Genomic DNA, 17,988 nt, shown 5'->3' with positions numbered 1-17,988 from the left:
GGATCGAAAAAAGAACAGCACAATTTTGGCCTTCGTAAGATCAAGATCATCAGTTGTTTATTAAATTTCAAGCGGCATCTTTGGAACGCTCTAATGGAAACCGATTGATCTATTTTTTTTATTCTGTTTTCATATTCGAGAGAAATATTTTGACCATAATAAATTTCAACAATTTCGCGTAAGATTTTCCTCTTGCTGTAGACATGTAAATAAAAAGTGTTCTATCCTTGAAGGAAATTGTGCCGCGATATCATGTTGTAAAATTATATTTTTTCGTGGTAATTTCACAACCGCCTTAATAACACATTGTATAAGCACATTTGTGAAGGAATTTTAAAATTAAAAGGGTTCTGCATTGTAATTCTACAACACAACATTTTCTTCTTCGCAAATTCACAAGAAAAATTCTCAAATCACAATAACTTTGTGAAATAACGTTGTGAAATCACATTTTCATGTGATAATTCACAAAATTATTGTAATTAAAAAAAAAATTAGATCACAATAATGTTGTGAAATTACCGTTTCATGTTGAAATTCGCAAATTTATTGTAATATTGCATTGCAGTTGTAATTTTTCAGGTGAATATTGCAACCCTTGTGATATCACAGAGAATTAACACATATTTTCTGTAAATTTCATATTCACTGTAAATATACATGATAGTTTTACATTTTTCATGAAATTTCGCAACACCCTTGTAGAAACATCCAGATATTAGTTGTGAAAAAAATAATCCAACTGTGTAACTGTAACCTGTCCAGCTAATATGTGGGTAATTTCACATTGTAACCTCAAGATTTTTCTCAGTGTAGGTGTAGGAGCTATTACCCCTAAATTCTCAATAGGTCAATAGGGAATAGGGGGTAAGCTATACCTCAATTGAAAGATCACTTGACCGTCTACATGAATACTATGGTTTGCAAATTTTTATTGAGTCCTCGAAGTAGTTACAGGGGCTGACAATTTGAAAACTTGCCAGACCAATTATGTCCCGACAAGGATGTTTTCAGAGAAAATGCCGGAACAGGTCGATTTTTATTCGGGGGGGGGGGGGGCCAGGTTTCTAGCAGACTTGTGAGCCAAAATCTCCTCAATCTTAGGTGCAGGGGTTGTCACCCCTAAATTCTCAATAGGGAATAGAGGGTGAGCTATACCTCAATTGGAAGACAAGAGTATTATGTAGAAGGACATATTGTCTTCCAATAAGGAAGACTCCTTCTGACGAAAATGATGTATTTTTTATGAAATTCTTTGAAACGTCACATTTTAAAGTAACCATTTCAACCGTTTCAAAAAAAAATTATTTTAAGCACTTAAAAATGAAAAATAAAAAATGAAAATGGGTATTTAAAGTTTAAAGCGTTTCATCTCGATAGCACAAGTTGGCAACATCGACTGAAATATGCCTTGATAATAAAGGACAACAAATGCATTATCTTGATGAGATAGACAAGGATGGCTGTATATGAAGTGAAGTCTGCGACGAACGAGGAAGGTCGTAAAATTTTATGGGATTTTTATGGCCGGTTGCAGTTGAAGCTCGCCAGTAAGTACGCGCCTGTTGATCAACAGCTGTTATTTCATAAACAAGGTGATCGGACCATAGACTTATTATGTCTATGGATCGGACATTGTTCTTTTCATTGCCTTGTATGCGCTGTTGCCAAATCGTAAACTCCGCACAAACCGATTTAAATTTTAAAACCCCATATTTGAAGGATGATTTTGAATAGTTTCCACGGTGAATTTGAAAAAATTATGAATGGAACTTATAATTATTCAGTTTAAACTTGCATATGCAAGTTAGGAGAAATCCCCATTGAGGTTTAACTCACCCTCTATTCCCTATTAAGAATTTAGAGGTGACAACCCCTGCACCTAATATTGAGGAGATTTTGGCTTACAATTCTGCTAGAAACATGTCCCCCTTCGAATAAAGATTGACCTGTTCCGGCATTTCTCTGAAAACATCCTTGTCGAGACATAATTGGCCTGGCAAGTTTTCAAATTGTCAGCCTCTGTGATTACTTCAAGAACTCAATAAAAATTTGCAAACCATAGTATTCATGTAGAGGGTCAAGTGATCTTTCAATTGAGTTATAGCTCACCCCCTATTCCCTGTTGAGAATTTAGGGGTGATGGTCCGCCTACACTTTAGCGGAAGTCGATTTTTTGTAATTTTTTGATTTTATTGTGTATATTTGACGAACTGAGTTCAAAAAAAGCAGTTTCAACTTTAGGAAACCAGTGGCTCAAAAGTTACGCCACTTTGAAGGTCCAATGTTAAGTCTGATCTGAATGACATTTGACAAAATAATGTGAACCGCATCGAATGAATTTAAAAACTTACAATTCAGTTATTTGGTGTCTTTGTAATCATGGTCTATAATATTTAATATTTCACAACTGGTCATACAGTTGAAAATTCTTCTCCCACTTAGTAGACGACGAATCCGAAGCTCAATGATTAACCAATTCCTATCACTGCATTCACGTTACTTTTTCGATACAACACTAGAGTACAATTCTTTTCACTTTTTCATGAACGAAAATAATCATGAGTTCTTCATAATTGAAGTGAATTTGCTCTATTCATTCCAAATTGTGTTCGAACTTCTGAATAAGTTTTGACATGAATCAAAGTGACAGAGACTCGAATTCATGTTATCCATTGATTTTTTGACACATTTGGAACGAAAAAAAATCATATGTGACGCTAAGATGTGATAGCTTAAGAATGGTGGTTTCAAAATGCAATTTACGACACGAGCCTCCGCACTCGTATAAATTGCTATAAACTTAATCTTAAAAAAAGACAACTTTACCCAATCATAATAAAATAATTGGTTTTTTGCTCTTACATATCATGGCTAACCTAAGCTAGCCTAACGTAACCTAACCTAAACTAACCGAAAATAAACAAACAATTATGAGAATGAAGAATTGAATTGAAATCTAATCTAATTTCATTTAAATCTTCCATCGTGTGAACATGACGGTGCCAAAGAAATCTGACGTTAATTTCCCTGAAAAATAATTCAGTCATCTAATATTTTTCATTCTATCCTTACAACTGACAAACATAAAATTAGATGAAGATGAGTATAATAAACATTACCCAGAATACTCTTAAGATTGAAATTTCAAGGTGGCGTAACTTTTGAACCAATGGTTTCCTAATGTTGAAACCATATTTATTGAACTCGCCTCGTCAAATTACATAAGATGGGACTCCTCCTGAAGTCAAAGCAGAAACTAGAATATACTTAACATTGAAACTTCAAAATGGCGTAACTTCTGAACAAATGGTTTCCTAACGTTGAAACAACTTTTATTGAACTCGTTTCGTCAAAATATATAAGATAGGACCTGTACAAAAAATCGACTTCCGCTAAAATCCTTGTCGTGACATAATTGGATTGGCAAGTTTTCAAATTGTAACCCTGTATTCATGGATACAGGCGAGGAATCAAATCAATATTGGAATATAGAAAGACATTATTAAATTCTAAAAATTCAAAGCAACCAACTGTTGAAATAAATAATAATAGCGGTTTTTCAATACAATCTGATCAACATCGGGCAGCTGAAGCATTAGCTAGAGTAGACAACATCAAAAATTTAACTAAACCAACATTGAGAAATGTTGAGCTTAGATCTTATGCCTTCATAGGTGAAAACTCAGATTGTGTATAAGTTGATATGAGAAATTTAAATAGAAAAAACCAACTATTTGAGTTTACTCATTGTACTAACTCTCTTAATTTTCACAGCAAATATGTTAGGAAAAATAGAAATAACTCAAACCGATCGAAAAGCACCAATAATCCATCCTATTCAATGGTAATGCTCGAAGTATTGCGTTCCTATGAAAAACTTGCCCGTCGAAAATTGTTCCTGAAGTGATTCCACCGATGTTCGAATAAAAACGGCACATAAAATTGGATCGTCGGACAAAGAGAGGCAGAAGATCATCGTCCTCTTCTTCTCTGGCGAAAATGAAGACATCAAGAAAGACAGGTTGTTTGCCTGGGGCGGTCCAGGTCCCGGATCAAGGCAAATAGCAGTCGGCAATTGTCAGTGGCGGGCTTTCGCACCATGGTTTCGGTGTTTATTGCTCTTTTCTCGGTCGAGGCTGCAAGAATGCAGCTTTGCCGAAATCACGGCTGAAATGCGAACGACCTGAATTTATCGAGTGTCAAATTGAATGTTGCCAGGAATTGAGAAATGCCCAAGTTTATTTCAGGATAACAAAAAATGCATATAAGAGAACCTCTCGATATCTCTCCCCTGGCATATCCCTTAAACAGTTGATAATAATCCTTGTTCTATGAACTGAAAAGAGAAATCTAGAGATTCAAACCACGACGCACACCATGTTCCAAATTTTTTCTTTATATTTACCTATGTACCTGATATTTTCTAACACTACTGACAGCCCATTAGAATAGTTAAAAAAAAACGATCATTGCACAGGGTGGGCAAAATTCGTTGTCTACTGAGGGGAAATCGAGAACTATAGCAGCTAGTAGAAAACGGATAATAGATTCTCGAGCTCTTTTTTCATGACAAAAATTCAGATTTTGACGATTCCGAAAAGTTCTCATAACTTTTTTGTTTTTGAAGTTACAGAACTGAAACTTGAACCTTCTTAGGCACTTTCATACGTAGAATCTACTGACAAAAGATTTTTTTTCAATTCAAAAATAACAAATTGTCAAACTCAAAAACGAAGTATCGTAGGGGGCTGCGGTTTTCACCATTCTTCGTTTCTCTGAAAATGAGCTCGGAAATGTGTCATCCGTTTTCTTCTAGCTACTATAGTTCTCGAGATCCTCTCAGTAGACAACGAATTTTGCCCGCACCCTGTACATACTCGAGCGTGTCAGATTAAGATATATGTGGTTAATTACATGTTGAAAAGTATATATTCTCTTAATCCTTAATCGGACAATTCGAGCTCGATGAAAATGTGTGGGAGGGCGCCAAACTTGCAAAAAAAACGTCACTTGTACATTCTCTAGCGCGGTGGTTTTTTTTCTTATTTTGAAGTTAATGATTCAAGAATAACGGAACAAATGTAATCTGACAGTTTATCTTCAACTTTCATAATGAATACAGAAACGATTAGAGGTACAGGAAGGGAGATATTTACATTGAACTCTTTTAGAGTTCAATTCAACTCTTTTAGAGTTTAATGGGCGTAAATTGGCCAAAAAAAAAAGCATTAGGGAAACACGAATACGAATTGATCTATTATTCTGAATAAAAATCAGTATTGTTTTAACCGAAATCACAACATATATGGAGAAATCATCGGAGGACTTAATTATTCCTCAATATTTTTAAGATTATGAGGAATTCATTCAAGCAAAAAAGTATTCTCATTTCTATTTTCAAATTATGTCTAAGCGGAATGTTAATGGTTTTCAATATAGGAATAAATACTTTTAGTGTAAGGAAGTGGATTTCAACGAAATTTCCAAGGAAAAAAGTATTCTATTCGGAGAACTATTAATGGAGAACTATAAATGTTAAATAAGGAAGGTTTAAACTAATTAACCTTCATGTAATTCAGTAATTGAGTTAATTTAATGAGTAACAAATACATTATGTACCGTTTTAAGGGAAAAGCTTTATGTCATTTTACATTTTAAGACAGCGTAGCTTTGCAATTCTAATAATACCAATAAAAATTCAATTATCTATACTCCATTCACATTTATTTTAGCAGTCGGTTGGCCATGAAATAATTTTCTCAAGTTTTTGTAACAAGAAAGGAGTAAGGTTGGCACTATTGAAATGTCGTTAATGTCATAACGCCGTTGCCACAACTAATATCAATTTTTTTTTACGAAAATGCCGAAAGTGATTGAAAAAAAAAGACAGGGTTTCAGGAAGTACTATTTAGAATTCAGGTCCGCTCATTCAAATAGTTATAGGTACCCTGATATTCTAAAATCCGCAATACGTCAGACGGTAGCGAACATATTCAATGTAAGAGAATTTATATAATGTTCCATCTGAATCTAAACGACTTATATTTCAGCTGAATATTTCCACAATCAGAAAGATTGTGAATGAAGAGGATGACAAAGAATTTCCTTCTATTGGGAGACGCAAAAAAGTGGTGACATTTGAGAATTTTATGTTTGAGTGAATTCATGCGAAAAGTTTACTACAGGATTTTCGACGAAAGTCATCGTAGAATAAGTTCCCGAAAATTTATTTTTTTATTTTTCGTTTGACTTGTCCTATACATTGTAAATGTCTTAAAGTGCCAATAAATACCTAATTATTATTATTATATCAATGATCAACAGCTACAAATACGAGCCAGTTGTCCTGTTAATTCATGTGAAATTTTTGTTCAAAGGTGGAGTACATCTTGATTCGAAACTTCCTTCAATTCCTTTCACTTCCATTGATGCAAGATGATTTTTGTTGAAGAATTTAACAATTTTGTTATTATCTGTCAACTCCTTCGAGAGATAGGTCCCATTCCCAACTACTGCATCATATGCATTTCATCTTCGGGTTAATATTTTTGAAATCTACAACTGATGTAACGTATTCAAACTTTAGCCAAAGAAGATAACGAACATTACCTCTCCTCAAGCTAGTGCATATTATGAAATTATACTGATCTCTTGTATTTTCCATGCAAATAATTAGATTTATTATGCCTTCAATCAGTTTGTATAATGTTCGTCACATATTTTCCGAAGAGATTCGACATTGTGATAAAATACGTAATATCAGAAACTTTTACGTAGAACGGGCAACATAGCGTTGATTTAAAACCCAAAAATGTTTTGACAAGCGTCGTAACCCCACATTTTCCTACTATACAGAGTGAAATGTGTCAAATTTCCAAGGCCAACCGAGTGCTAAAATAGAAGTGAATGGAGTATAGCTAAAGTAATTCAAAGTCAGACAAGTCATATTCATAATTCAAGTTTTACCACCTTGTGCAATCTTAGGAGGGAGCAGCTATCTGGTATTAATTTATCCAAAATATGAATTCTTTATCGATGTTGTCTTTCGAATTTTTCCAAATTCGGAAGAATTCATTAAAAAAAAATTGGAAGTATGAAAATTTCAAGGCTATTTCCATTAAAATGCAGTATCCATAATTTTTTTATAACTAATTAGTTAGTCCCTCTAACCCAAACAAAATTTCTGGCTGCGCCACTGGAAAGGACCAAAACATTTTTTGTTTTACTCAATATGAAACGGCAATCCTGAGTTACATAAAATTCAGCTGTCAATTTTCAATTAGATATTAATTTTTTATGCCAATGCTCCTCCGTCCATCCACCAAACTCCGCTAATGGCAAACTTGTGAGTTTTGATGGGTTAAGCGGCGCCTTAACAATTAAAGCGCCAGAGTTCCAATACATAATATAGTTTTACTGGTAGCCTGCTTCAGATTTCTTATTCATGGATAACCGGACAACTTTATCATCCAAATTAATGAGTGTCTGCTGTTTAGGCTACGTTCATTACAGGATCAATGGAATGTGAAGTGCATCCATTTGGTTTTTTCACAGGCTTTTCAAGTGGGATACAGTTATTCTTGGATATATCATCACTATAATTTGTTGGTATAAGTGATATCTAACAGTGATAATAGAGATAACTTTCAAGTCATAATAAATAATCATCTCTCCCAGCAACAACAAAGTATTTTGTTTGGTTATATTGTTGTCAAGTTAACGAAAGCATCCATAGATTTTTGTAATTTAAAATATTCCATTGAAATAAACAAAAATAAGTTACCACCTAGGTATGAACAAGATCGCGCATTTTCATTCCTTGTTTTCGAAACATCTACTTAAATGTGATCCATCATATTTGAAGCATCCTTCCCTAGCAGCTAGTTTCTCAACAACGATGAAAGGGAAGAAATTCATTCTGCAGAGACAGTTCGTGGGTGCTCCTAAAGAAACAGATGTGAAGATTGTGGAGGAAGAACTGCCACCATTGAAAGATGGAGGTGAGTTGCATTTCACAAGGACTGTCATCAGTTTTTCAATTTTCCTCGTTTTTTATAGAATTCCTATGCGAAAGTCTGTATATAAGTGTGGATCCTTATCAAAGGGCGTACTTCCAAAAACCAGGAGATGTTATCCTAGGTTCTCAAGTTGCTAAGTGAGTAGAATTCATAAGGGGACAGGACAGGACCACTAAATATTTTTTGAAATAATGAATTTTTGAAATACAATCGAAAATCAATGGTTTGGGAAAACATTTAAAGGAATCATTCATTCAAAAAACTGCCCGGAATATAACGGTGTGAATGAATAGAATTTAAGGGTTGATTCCTTGTCAAAAAATAGTGTGGGTGTTTCAGATAACCTTTTTCAGCAGCTCCCTAAAGATGACACCTGAAAAACAATTTTTAATTTTTTTCCTAGAAACCAAAAGAACTGACCGCATATATTCTATATATGGGTGAGAAAAGGCAATCCAAAAAAATTTGTTGGCGTTCCCCTTTAATGTCAGCATGATATTCGCCTATAGGTAAATTTAAGTTCGAAAATAATTCAGACCTATTAGACCCACACTACGTACCTGCTGATATTTTTTTTCTTTAAAACCGTTGATTTAAGCAAGAAATTACAAAATGAAACCAACTATCAAAAATTAATTTGAATGAGAAAGATTTCTTGCGAGAAAAATTTAGGTGTGCATGGCTTTTTCTACCCCTTGCAATTATACTACTGAAACACCATCAAAATTGTTTTTATTGCCTCCTCGCTCCCATAGAACTGTCAGTTGTGGTTTCTAAGCAAAAAAATTAAAAATTGCTAACATGACATCTTTAGGAAACTGTTTCTAAGCAGGGGCTGCTCCATGAAAAAATTTATATGAAGTACCCACACTATTTTTTGACAAGGGAAGAAATCAAGAATTTTTCTCTCAAAACTATTCATTTACATCCAGTATATCGATAATCATTTTTTCATGATAGAAAAAAATTATAAAGATTCGCGTTAGGAAATATAGGTATGTAGGTACTTATTTTCCTAACAAGAGCGGAAAGTGATATTTTTCCACAGGTGAAGTTTGGGCAAGAAGTCGAGTGCGGGAAAGACTGAAAGACACTTTATTCATGATTTGGAACATTTTTTATTCTACGATCTTTTTTCTCCATTTTCCTTCACTTATTTGAATTTCTAGAGCTGGAAAAATCAATATTTGCCAATAGCCAATGAGTGCCTTTAGTAGGCTAAAACGCACGCGATGTCTTATCTACACTTATATTCCACCTTTCTTCCTATCGAAGACATGGTTCAAAGAAAAATTTATGATTTTTTCATGTAGTACAGTGTCCGGCAGAAAGGACGGACGGTTTAAAAAAATAAAATCGGTCATTTTCACTCAAAAGCAAATCTATTGACGCTGTCAAGTTCGCAATGGAATAGTATTTATGACAAGGGCGGAAGATACTATCAGTCATGTGTGGTGGCCGTTTTTGACGATGCATTGCTGGGAGGCATTCTTGGAAGTTCACGAAGACTTTCTCTCTGTTCGTATACACGAGCCCTGAGGAAAAAAATGCATGTGGAAAAATCTGGAGACTGAGGGGTCCAATGAACATCACCAAACCTAGAAACCAGGTTCGAACTTCCAAGAACGCCTCAAGCAATGCATCGTCAAAAACAGTCACCTCACCGTCACCACACATTACTGATGTGATCTTTGCTTTGGCTTTTGAGTGAAAATAACAGTTTTATGATTTTTTTGAAACCGCCCGTCCTTATTTGAAGGGTATAGGGAAACAACCATCGATGTCAATTTTCCTTATAGCTGAGAAAAACGCGTTTTCAACTACAAAATCCGTTCATATTATTTGAAATATGACAAATTAAATACTATTGTTCTCGAAATGAACATTATTAATATTATTATACATAAAATGAGTGCATTACGGCATTACATGAAATAACTTAGAGATTTTTCTTTCCGTATATCGATCGAATCGTTAGTTCTTTCCCTGCACGGTAAATCTTCGGAAGCGATTTAACGTATGACTGAGCTATGTTTCATGCCTGTTTTAATATATCATAATATACTACTTTTCATTCTGAATCGAATGGTATGTCTAACTCATTTTCGGACAAAAATTGACATCAATGGTTTTTTCCCTGTACCCTTCATTTCTGCCGGACCCTATATCATAGGAAAATTTTGGGAAATTGTACCTAATCTATAAGCAGATAAATTCACGAAGTTAATCAAAAGAATTATCAATATGTTCGATATATATTTCGTAGAAATGTATTGAAAATCATCAACTTCATCCTTTCCCAGAATCTTGGAAAGCAAAAATCCAAAGTTTCCTACAGGAAGGCATGTAGTTTCTTACTATGGATGGAAAACTCACCACGTTCTCAACGATACTCAGGAGGGCATTTTACCCAAATATCTTATACCTGATGATTTGGATGCTCCTTTATCACTTTTTCTAGGTTTGTTAGGTATGCCAGGGTGAGTTCTTTTTATTTAGTATTTCATATTTACCCAATCATTGACTAATGCATTAGAAAATTATCACTTGTTTTATTCATCATCGTTATTCTATATTCTCAGAGTGACTGCACATTTTGGTTTTTTGGATATTTGCCAGCCAAAACCAGGTGAAACAGTGGTAGTGACAGGGGCTGCTGGGGCGGTAGGGAATATCGTTGGGCAAATAGCGAAGAATAAACAGTGTACAGTTATAGGCGTTGTCGGATCAGAAGAAAAGGGAAAATGGATTACGGGGGACCTCGGATTCGATGGTTACATCAACTATAAAAAGGATAACATCAGTAAAGATCTAAAAAGATTAGCTCCTAATGGTGTCAACTGTTACTTCGATAATGTGAGTATGGCAAATTTTCAACAATTTGATATCATAGGTCAATAAAAAAAATTTACGTTCGTGTACTTGTTTTTGCCCAGCAAACAAGGCGTCAGTAACGCCCCTACTAATTAATGGGTTCATCATTCAGAACAATCAGAAGCCCTCTGAATGAGTCAGAATTAAGCGAAGTTTTTGCACAGTGGCGATGAAAAAGATCACTTGCCCAGGTCGAATTAACAATTTGTTTGCTGACAGCCTATTAGCAATCATCTCAAGTAGGCTATGATTTGCAATATTCGTGACAATAAGATCGATATGCCATTATCCTAACAGGGATAACTCAATATGAGAGGAATTTGTTGAATCTGCAAGGCACTCATGGCAGTTCCTCCGAAGATCTGAAGTTACAATTGCAGTTTCCCCACTTCTAGAATAAATTGAGAATTTAAGGGGAATCATCAATTTTCTGTGCTTTCCGATTGGCAGCGTCGCTCGGCAAAGCCGATCTGTGTATGTGTATATTAGTGTCCTGTGTGTATGTGGACGCACACAGTCCGTCGGCTAGTGACGACAAGCCCATAGAACACTAATAAAAACACAAGCCGACCAGGTGCCGATGCCGATGAAAGATCGCTCAAGTGTCGGTCTCCCTCAAAGGAGGCCGATGTTAATTGATAGTGGGGATGCCGACATATAGGTGGTTGCCTCTTCACTCGCTGGCTTTGCCGATCGGCCTTGCCGACAAAGCGTCATAATGTAGATCATAGACTAAACAGTGTCTATGATGTGGATGCAGCTTCAGTGAAATTCTGTATTCTCTAGCTGCAATGCCACACCACGCTTCTAATGGTGATTTTACGCAGAGTTCCTATCAACTAAGATTGGCAGATAGCGTTCATGTGTTCGCCGTCTGCCTATTAGATTGGTTCATTTCTTGGGAACTCTGCATGAACCTACTATAATTTTTGGTCTTCTCAACACTGAGAATATACAATAATGAAATACACTTCTCTAAATGGATACGCAATGCATAAGAATATCTTCTTCTTCTTCAGCCTTCGCACGTCCACTGCTGAACATCTGTTTCCACTCCTGTCTGTCCTGGGCAACTCTCATCCAGCCTGTCCCCACTGTCTTTACGATATCGTCCTTCCATCTTAGAGGGGGACGGCCTCTTTCTCTAGTACACGTCCAAGGTCTCCACTGTTGGGTTCTTTTCATCCACCTGTCGTTTTCGCTTCTGGCCATGTATCCTGCCCACCTCCATTTCAGTCTTGCTATTCTCTCAATAACACAGCAGACTTTTGTTCTGGCTCTGATGGCTGAGCTACGGATGCGATCTCGTAAGCTGACCCCCAGCATGGCCCTTTCCATCGCGCGTTGAGTGGATTTCAGTCTTCGCCTGCTCCGCACCGTCAGGGTTACCGTCTCCATGCCATATGTCATAAAAGGCAGAATGCTATCTTGAGACACATAGGGACTTTCTTATTCCTCAATGTATGGCTAAGATTTTTGAAGCCCGCCCACGAAAGAATAAGAATATCTTATAACGTAAAATATGTATAACGTACTCCCATCTTACCTACTTTCTCGCACTCATTTCATTTTCAAAAGTGTCACTTTCCCGTATTGGTGCTTGAAAGTGAATTTCTCCCCTCTTGTTCTCCTATTAACAGAAATTAATTATTTTTTCCCGAACTGATGGTACGAGAAAATGACAACTTCGAATGTGAAATAGTTGAAGGAAAAAGGATGAAAAAACAGTTTCAGAAAAAATAATGTTCCTAAAACATCCGTGAAGTGCTTTTCCCGCACGCGATTGCATCAACACCAATTCGAGCGGGAAAATATGACTTTACACACTTAGAAAATAAATAATAAGCGATGTATACTATAATGAAAAACAATATTCACATAAAAAGTAATGGAGAATTGAAAAATTGTGATAAAACTGCATCTTAGTAAAACCAATAAAAACTGACAGGAAAATAATGTTCACTATAGGTTGGTGGTGAAATTTCAAGCCAAATCATGAAACAGATGAATGAATTTGGGAGAATATCTGTATGTGGAGCCATATCAGCATATGATGAGTTGGAGACAGCTAAAGGTTAGTTTATTGGAGTTACATAATTCCAAATCAAGGAAAAAATGTGACATGATTTCAGCATCTATTGTACAAGGGTCAATGGTCTTCAATCAGTTGAAGATGGAAGGATTCCATGTGAAGAGATTCAGTAATAAATGGAATGATGCTGTCTATACACATGCTCAATGGTTGAAAGAAGGAAGACTGAAGAATAGAGAAACTATCACAAAAGGATTTGAAAACACTTTTAAGGCTTTTACAGAAATGTTAAAGGGTGCTAACTATGGAAAAGCTATTGTTGAAATTTGATTGCAATAAAAATTATCTCAGAGAATTCACATTTTTTACCCATACCTATCTGGAATAATTTCTTAAACCTACAACTCAGCAGATTCCTTAATAAAAAAAGTTTTTTATTACCAGATTATTGTTATCAACATTGTGTGATTTGCAACCAAGTGTCATTCACCTTTGCACAATTTCACTTTACTGATGAGGGTCAAAACTCTGTATATTATTGAAAAACAAATATGAACTCAAAATATGGAAATAGTATTTTTATATAACAAAAGTCAACCTTGAAAGACCACAGGAACAAGTTTTTAGTTTCTCTTTCATCTCATTGATGACATTTTATGTCATATTCAGTAATAAACACAAAAGTCATGCCGATTCCAAATCACCTTTCTCATATTTATCAAGCATGGCTCTAACTACAATACATTTAGTCATATAACATGGACAATATTCTGGATGTTGAATTTCATTTGGATCCTGCATGGTAACTTCCAAATTATACTTTCTATAACTATCTTCAGATGCTTTCATGCTTAATTTAAAAGCCACAGGAGCACCAGTTTCAACTTCTATCTCTGTAGGTAGCACTATTGTTGTTTGTTTCCAATGTGTTTCTGAATCTTCAGGGCTTGTTGATAAAGTAATAGGTTCAGTATCTTGTGATGGAAATGTGCATGAAAACCATAAGCATATTCCTTGATATTTTCCTGATTTATTACAAACTACCAAATGCTCTGCTTCAATTGATTTCAATTCTTCTTGTGTGACTTGCTTCAAGTCAATCCATGTAACTATTTCTGGATCTGATAGTAAACAATCTGCTTCGACAGTTGAAATTACAGGTTTTTTTGATGCTTCATTCCTTATTTTCTCCCCAAATGTATTCATAGAAATTCCATCTAATTCGCTCCATTTTTCAAAATATGATGGAACACTATAAAATCAAGCTCTAGAATACTTGTATCAATTTAACCAATTAAACTTACCTAATTGGAGCTGCAAATAATGTGGCTGATTCAGGAAACATTAAACCCTCTGGCTTCAAAAATTTTTCCCTTGCCACTAAAACAGAATTTAACATTCCTTCGTGGAACAAATAAAATCCCATCCATTCAGATACAATTGCATCTACTTTAGAAGGAAGAGTTACGTCTTCTATTTTTGAATGAATGACCTAGAAGTACGAACCCTGATCTACTTGATAGCGTTACTTACAATATCGACTTACCTCAATAACATTTTCAAACTTATTTTCTTTCACAATACTTTTGGCTACTTCATAAATACTGCTAGCTTCAACAGCATAAACCTTTGCAGCACCTGCTTGAGCGCAATATATTGAAAGAATGCCAGTGCCACAACCTACATCTAGTATTATCTTTCCTTTTATGAAATCTTTGTTGTCTAAAATTGCTTGTCGATAAGCTTGATTTCTTGGTGTATCGAGGAGCATGAGCTGATGAACCTATGTTAAGCACAAAATAAAAATAAACTGGAAAGAAAATAATCATCAGTTAACACAACCTGCAAATCATTATAACTCTCGATATAATTGGAATCCATTGTATCCTTTTGGTATGTTATATTTACAATTTGAAATTTTCCAAATTCAAAAACATGAACACAGACAAGAGTTTTTTTCTAACTTCAATTTTGAGGTTAAATTTCTTCAAATTTTATATCCACAGTATTTTAATAGAAATACTCTTCTTCGAATAAGGAGAATGCGAAGAACTCATATTTAATTTATAATAAGTAATTAGTTCACTGAGGAACGTTCGAAATTTCACAATTTCAAGAGATCCTAGAAAATCAGAAATGTAATAGGTATTTTCGAATTACTATTTACAAAAGTTGGACTGAGGATGGCAAGGGTTTAATTTTTTTTAGTCCTACGTTTACAACTTTCAAAGAGGAATCTTGTAATTTTTAAGATGTAGTTCTAATATTTCAAATCATTCATAGAAGTTCATAGTTCATAGTTCATAGTTTCATTCTCTTGTCTCTGTAGAAGTTGAAACGTTGGCAGTTCATGAATTTCATGATCAAAATAATGACGTTTTCTTCCTAAACATAACCTCGAATCTCGAATTTACTATTTAGTAATTATGTTATTATTATTATTTGCTGACTAGGTAATAAGTACAAATTTCTTTAATCAAAAATGATGAAAAAAAGGCACAAGTATGTAGTTCTCCACAAAATTTTTGAAGAAATTAATTGTAAATTTTTATTCAACATAGGTATAAATATCAGAAATGTGATGATGAAAGTGAAGAAGAAACAGAATTATTTGTTAAACCGAGGACGCCCAGAAAGGAAATTCCTACCGTTGAAAAAACAGTTCAAGAAGGAGACACCTTACAGTCCTTAGCTATTCGGTATTGCTGTACTGTAAGAATGATTAATGTTTACCATATGCCACACATCACAGATGAACATTGACAAAAATTCTCATATCGTTTAGGAGTTATCTATTCTCTGATTATAATTTTTCTTCAATATATTTTGATGATTTTTTTTATCAAAGTTGGAGTGGAGATTCAAACGGTTCAATTGTCAGATTAATTTTCTTATTGAGTTCACACAATATATGGCAATAATTATTATTGCAGTATCAAACAAAAGCAGCATTGATTTGTTGCTTTATAAATTCATGCTAGGGTTGCGTTCACAAACTTACTCAGAGCAAGCTCTGAGTAAGCTCTGATTACCTGAAGCGTTCACAAACGTACTTTTAGTTCCTCAGAGTATGCTCTCTGAGCATGACCATACTCATACTCTACTCTCAGAGTAAGTTTATGAACAAACCCTAGGTGATGTTGTTATACCTTGTGTATTCAAGCAGCATTGTAGAAGATGACAGAGACAAAGGAAACCACAATCTATGTAGAAATAGGAAAATAGGATATGATATATAAATATAAAATTTAGTTCTATTTTAGGCTCTTTATTATTGGATTGAAAAATGAATGTGTAATTCTTTAAATCTTTCAACTACCTTTCTCTTTATTCCATCAAGAAGTTTCTAAAATTTCCATAATTTCAAAATTCAAAACCGCTTATGAATCATTAATTTATCTTAAAACAGCTGAAAATCTTGAAACTATGTTTTATTTCACCCGGTTGCATTGCTTAAAAACTGCATTTCAAAAACAATCTGCTTGTATTCTTTCTTTTTCATGTATTTTAGCACATTACCTTTTTTTAGATTGAAGACATCAAGCGGCTAAATAACATACACAAGGAAAATGAAATATATGCAAGGAACACTATTAAAGTACCAGTTAAACCATTCTCAGAAGCTTTAGCTCCAGTTCACATAAGTGGTTCTACAACACCTGAGAATAAACTGATTGACATTGAATCTCCCAAAATCAATGTGATTGATCTCAATTTAAAAATAGAAGAAAAATCCGCTACACCCAAACCAGAGGTGAATGAGATTATATTCAACAGCCAAATTGCACAGAAATCCACTGATGCTAACTTGGATGAAGTTGATGTAATAGATGATGAGCAAGTGCAGCTCCTACCAACTAAATCATCTGACTTTGTAGGAACATTGTTGAATTGTAATGGAACTGATGGAGACATTTCTTTTGTTGGATTAATTATTTTTATTGTAGTTTTAATATTTGCTGTTCCCTTAATTTATGTATTTTATATAGCAGAACACCTTGAGAATTATCATCACCACCAAACATGATACTCTTCATTTTTTTAATGATTGTGATACCAGAAAAATAGAGGTGTAGTGTTTTCAATCAGTACTAAATCTGAACATAAAATGTATAAATTCATGGACTATAGGCATGGCGATGCTTAAAAATATTTAAATTGAGTTTTTCATTGTTGAAAATATGTTTACTTTATCAGGTTGTTATTTATATTTATTCATGTTTATTTAATGTATTGATCATCTTTTATATATGGAACCAGTGAAAATTGAACTATTTTTACAAAATATATATATGAGAAATATACCATTTTTTCATATTCAAGAGTTTGGAAAAACCCCATCAGAAAGACAAGCAGGTTTCACTAAAACCTGGTGTTTGACCTCAATTGTAAATGTCTTAAGCTGTTGAAAAATGACAAAAGCTCCGACGCAAAATAAGGAGCTTTTTGTGCATAAGTAAATTAATCAAATCAAAGAGACAAATTTTGTCTCTGTTAATAATCATTATTCAGAGCAGTCGCTCATCCAGATACTGAACTAGCGTAGCGCTACTTTGTGGAAATACATAGTTATCTTGCCAATATTTCGAGAAATACAGATCTGATCAAATTGAAAAATTTCCGTTTTTAAAGATCCTCGAGAAAATTGGCCGGGATGTGGCTATACATCTTTTTTTTCTTGCGATATGATCCCCTCGAATTTTCCACAAGTCTTCCTATCTTACTTTACAACTACTTATTGAGTTAGTTTGATGTCCGCACGGAGTAAAAGTGCGGAAGCACTGGTTGGTGGGTTCTGTTACCCCAAAGAGTAACCAACTCTTTGGCTACTTCCATCTACAAGAAGGGAGATAAAACCAATTCCTATAATTATCGACCCATCACAGTAACCAGTGCTGTCGCTAAAATATGCGAAAGAATTGTGGTGGATGAGTTGATGTGTTTTGTTCTAGCCACTTCTTTTATCCCACCTAACCAGCATGGTTTTGTTCCTAGTAGGTCATCACAAACCTATAACATTGCCTCTGAATTCCAAAATTCCAGTGGATATCATATACCTTG

At 34.6% G+C, this 17,988-nt stretch overlaps 3 protein-coding genes across 4 annotated transcripts; 2 read left to right on the top strand and 1 right to left on the bottom strand.

Moving 5' to 3' along the window:
* Window positions 1-7,468: 7,468 nt before the first annotated feature.
* Window positions 7,469-13,282, top strand: LOC123307230 (prostaglandin reductase 1-like). Its single transcript, XM_044889458.1, has 6 exons — window positions 7,469-8,003; window positions 8,062-8,158; window positions 10,325-10,501; window positions 10,604-10,877; window positions 12,864-12,969; window positions 13,028-13,282. Exons 1-6 carry the CDS (start codon window positions 7,796-7,798, stop codon window positions 13,255-13,257), a joined length of 1,092 nt encoding a protein of 363 aa, XP_044745393.1. The 5' UTR covers window positions 7,469-7,795; the 3' UTR covers window positions 13,258-13,282.
* Window positions 13,283-13,490: 208 nt separating this feature from the next.
* On the bottom strand, window positions 13,491-14,929 carry LOC123307231 (protein arginine N-methyltransferase 6). The gene is made up of 4 exons (XM_044889459.1): window positions 14,770-14,929; window positions 14,474-14,710; window positions 14,232-14,419; window positions 13,491-14,179 (listed from the first exon to the last, which is right to left on the bottom strand). Exons 1-4 carry the CDS (start codon window positions 14,806-14,808, stop codon window positions 13,612-13,614), a joined length of 1,032 nt encoding a protein of 343 aa, XP_044745394.1. The 5' UTR covers window positions 14,809-14,929; the 3' UTR covers window positions 13,491-13,611.
* Window positions 13,598-17,229, top strand: LOC123307232 (lysM and putative peptidoglycan-binding domain-containing protein 3). 2 transcript variants are annotated; one of them, XM_044889460.1, is made up of 3 exons: window positions 13,598-13,729; window positions 15,489-15,639; window positions 16,457-17,229. In XM_044889460.1, the coding sequence occupies exons 1-3, from the start codon at window positions 13,686-13,688 to the stop codon at window positions 16,952-16,954; spliced, it is 693 nt and encodes a 230-aa protein (XP_044745395.1). In that variant the 5' UTR covers window positions 13,598-13,685; the 3' UTR covers window positions 16,955-17,229. The 2 variants fall into 2 exon arrangements, with proteins under 2 accessions (XP_044745395.1, XP_044745396.1); XM_044889461.1 differs by lacking the exon at window positions 13,598-13,729 and adding an exon at window positions 15,269-15,429.
* Window positions 17,230-17,988: the final 759 nt, after the last annotated feature.

Source organism: Coccinella septempunctata, chromosome 2 (assembly GCF_907165205.1).
Source record: "Coccinella septempunctata chromosome 2, icCocSept1.1, whole genome shotgun sequence".
NCBI lineage: Eukaryota > Metazoa > Arthropoda > Insecta > Coleoptera > Coccinellidae > Coccinella > Coccinella septempunctata.
This window is presented reverse-complemented; position numbering and strand designations above follow the sequence as displayed.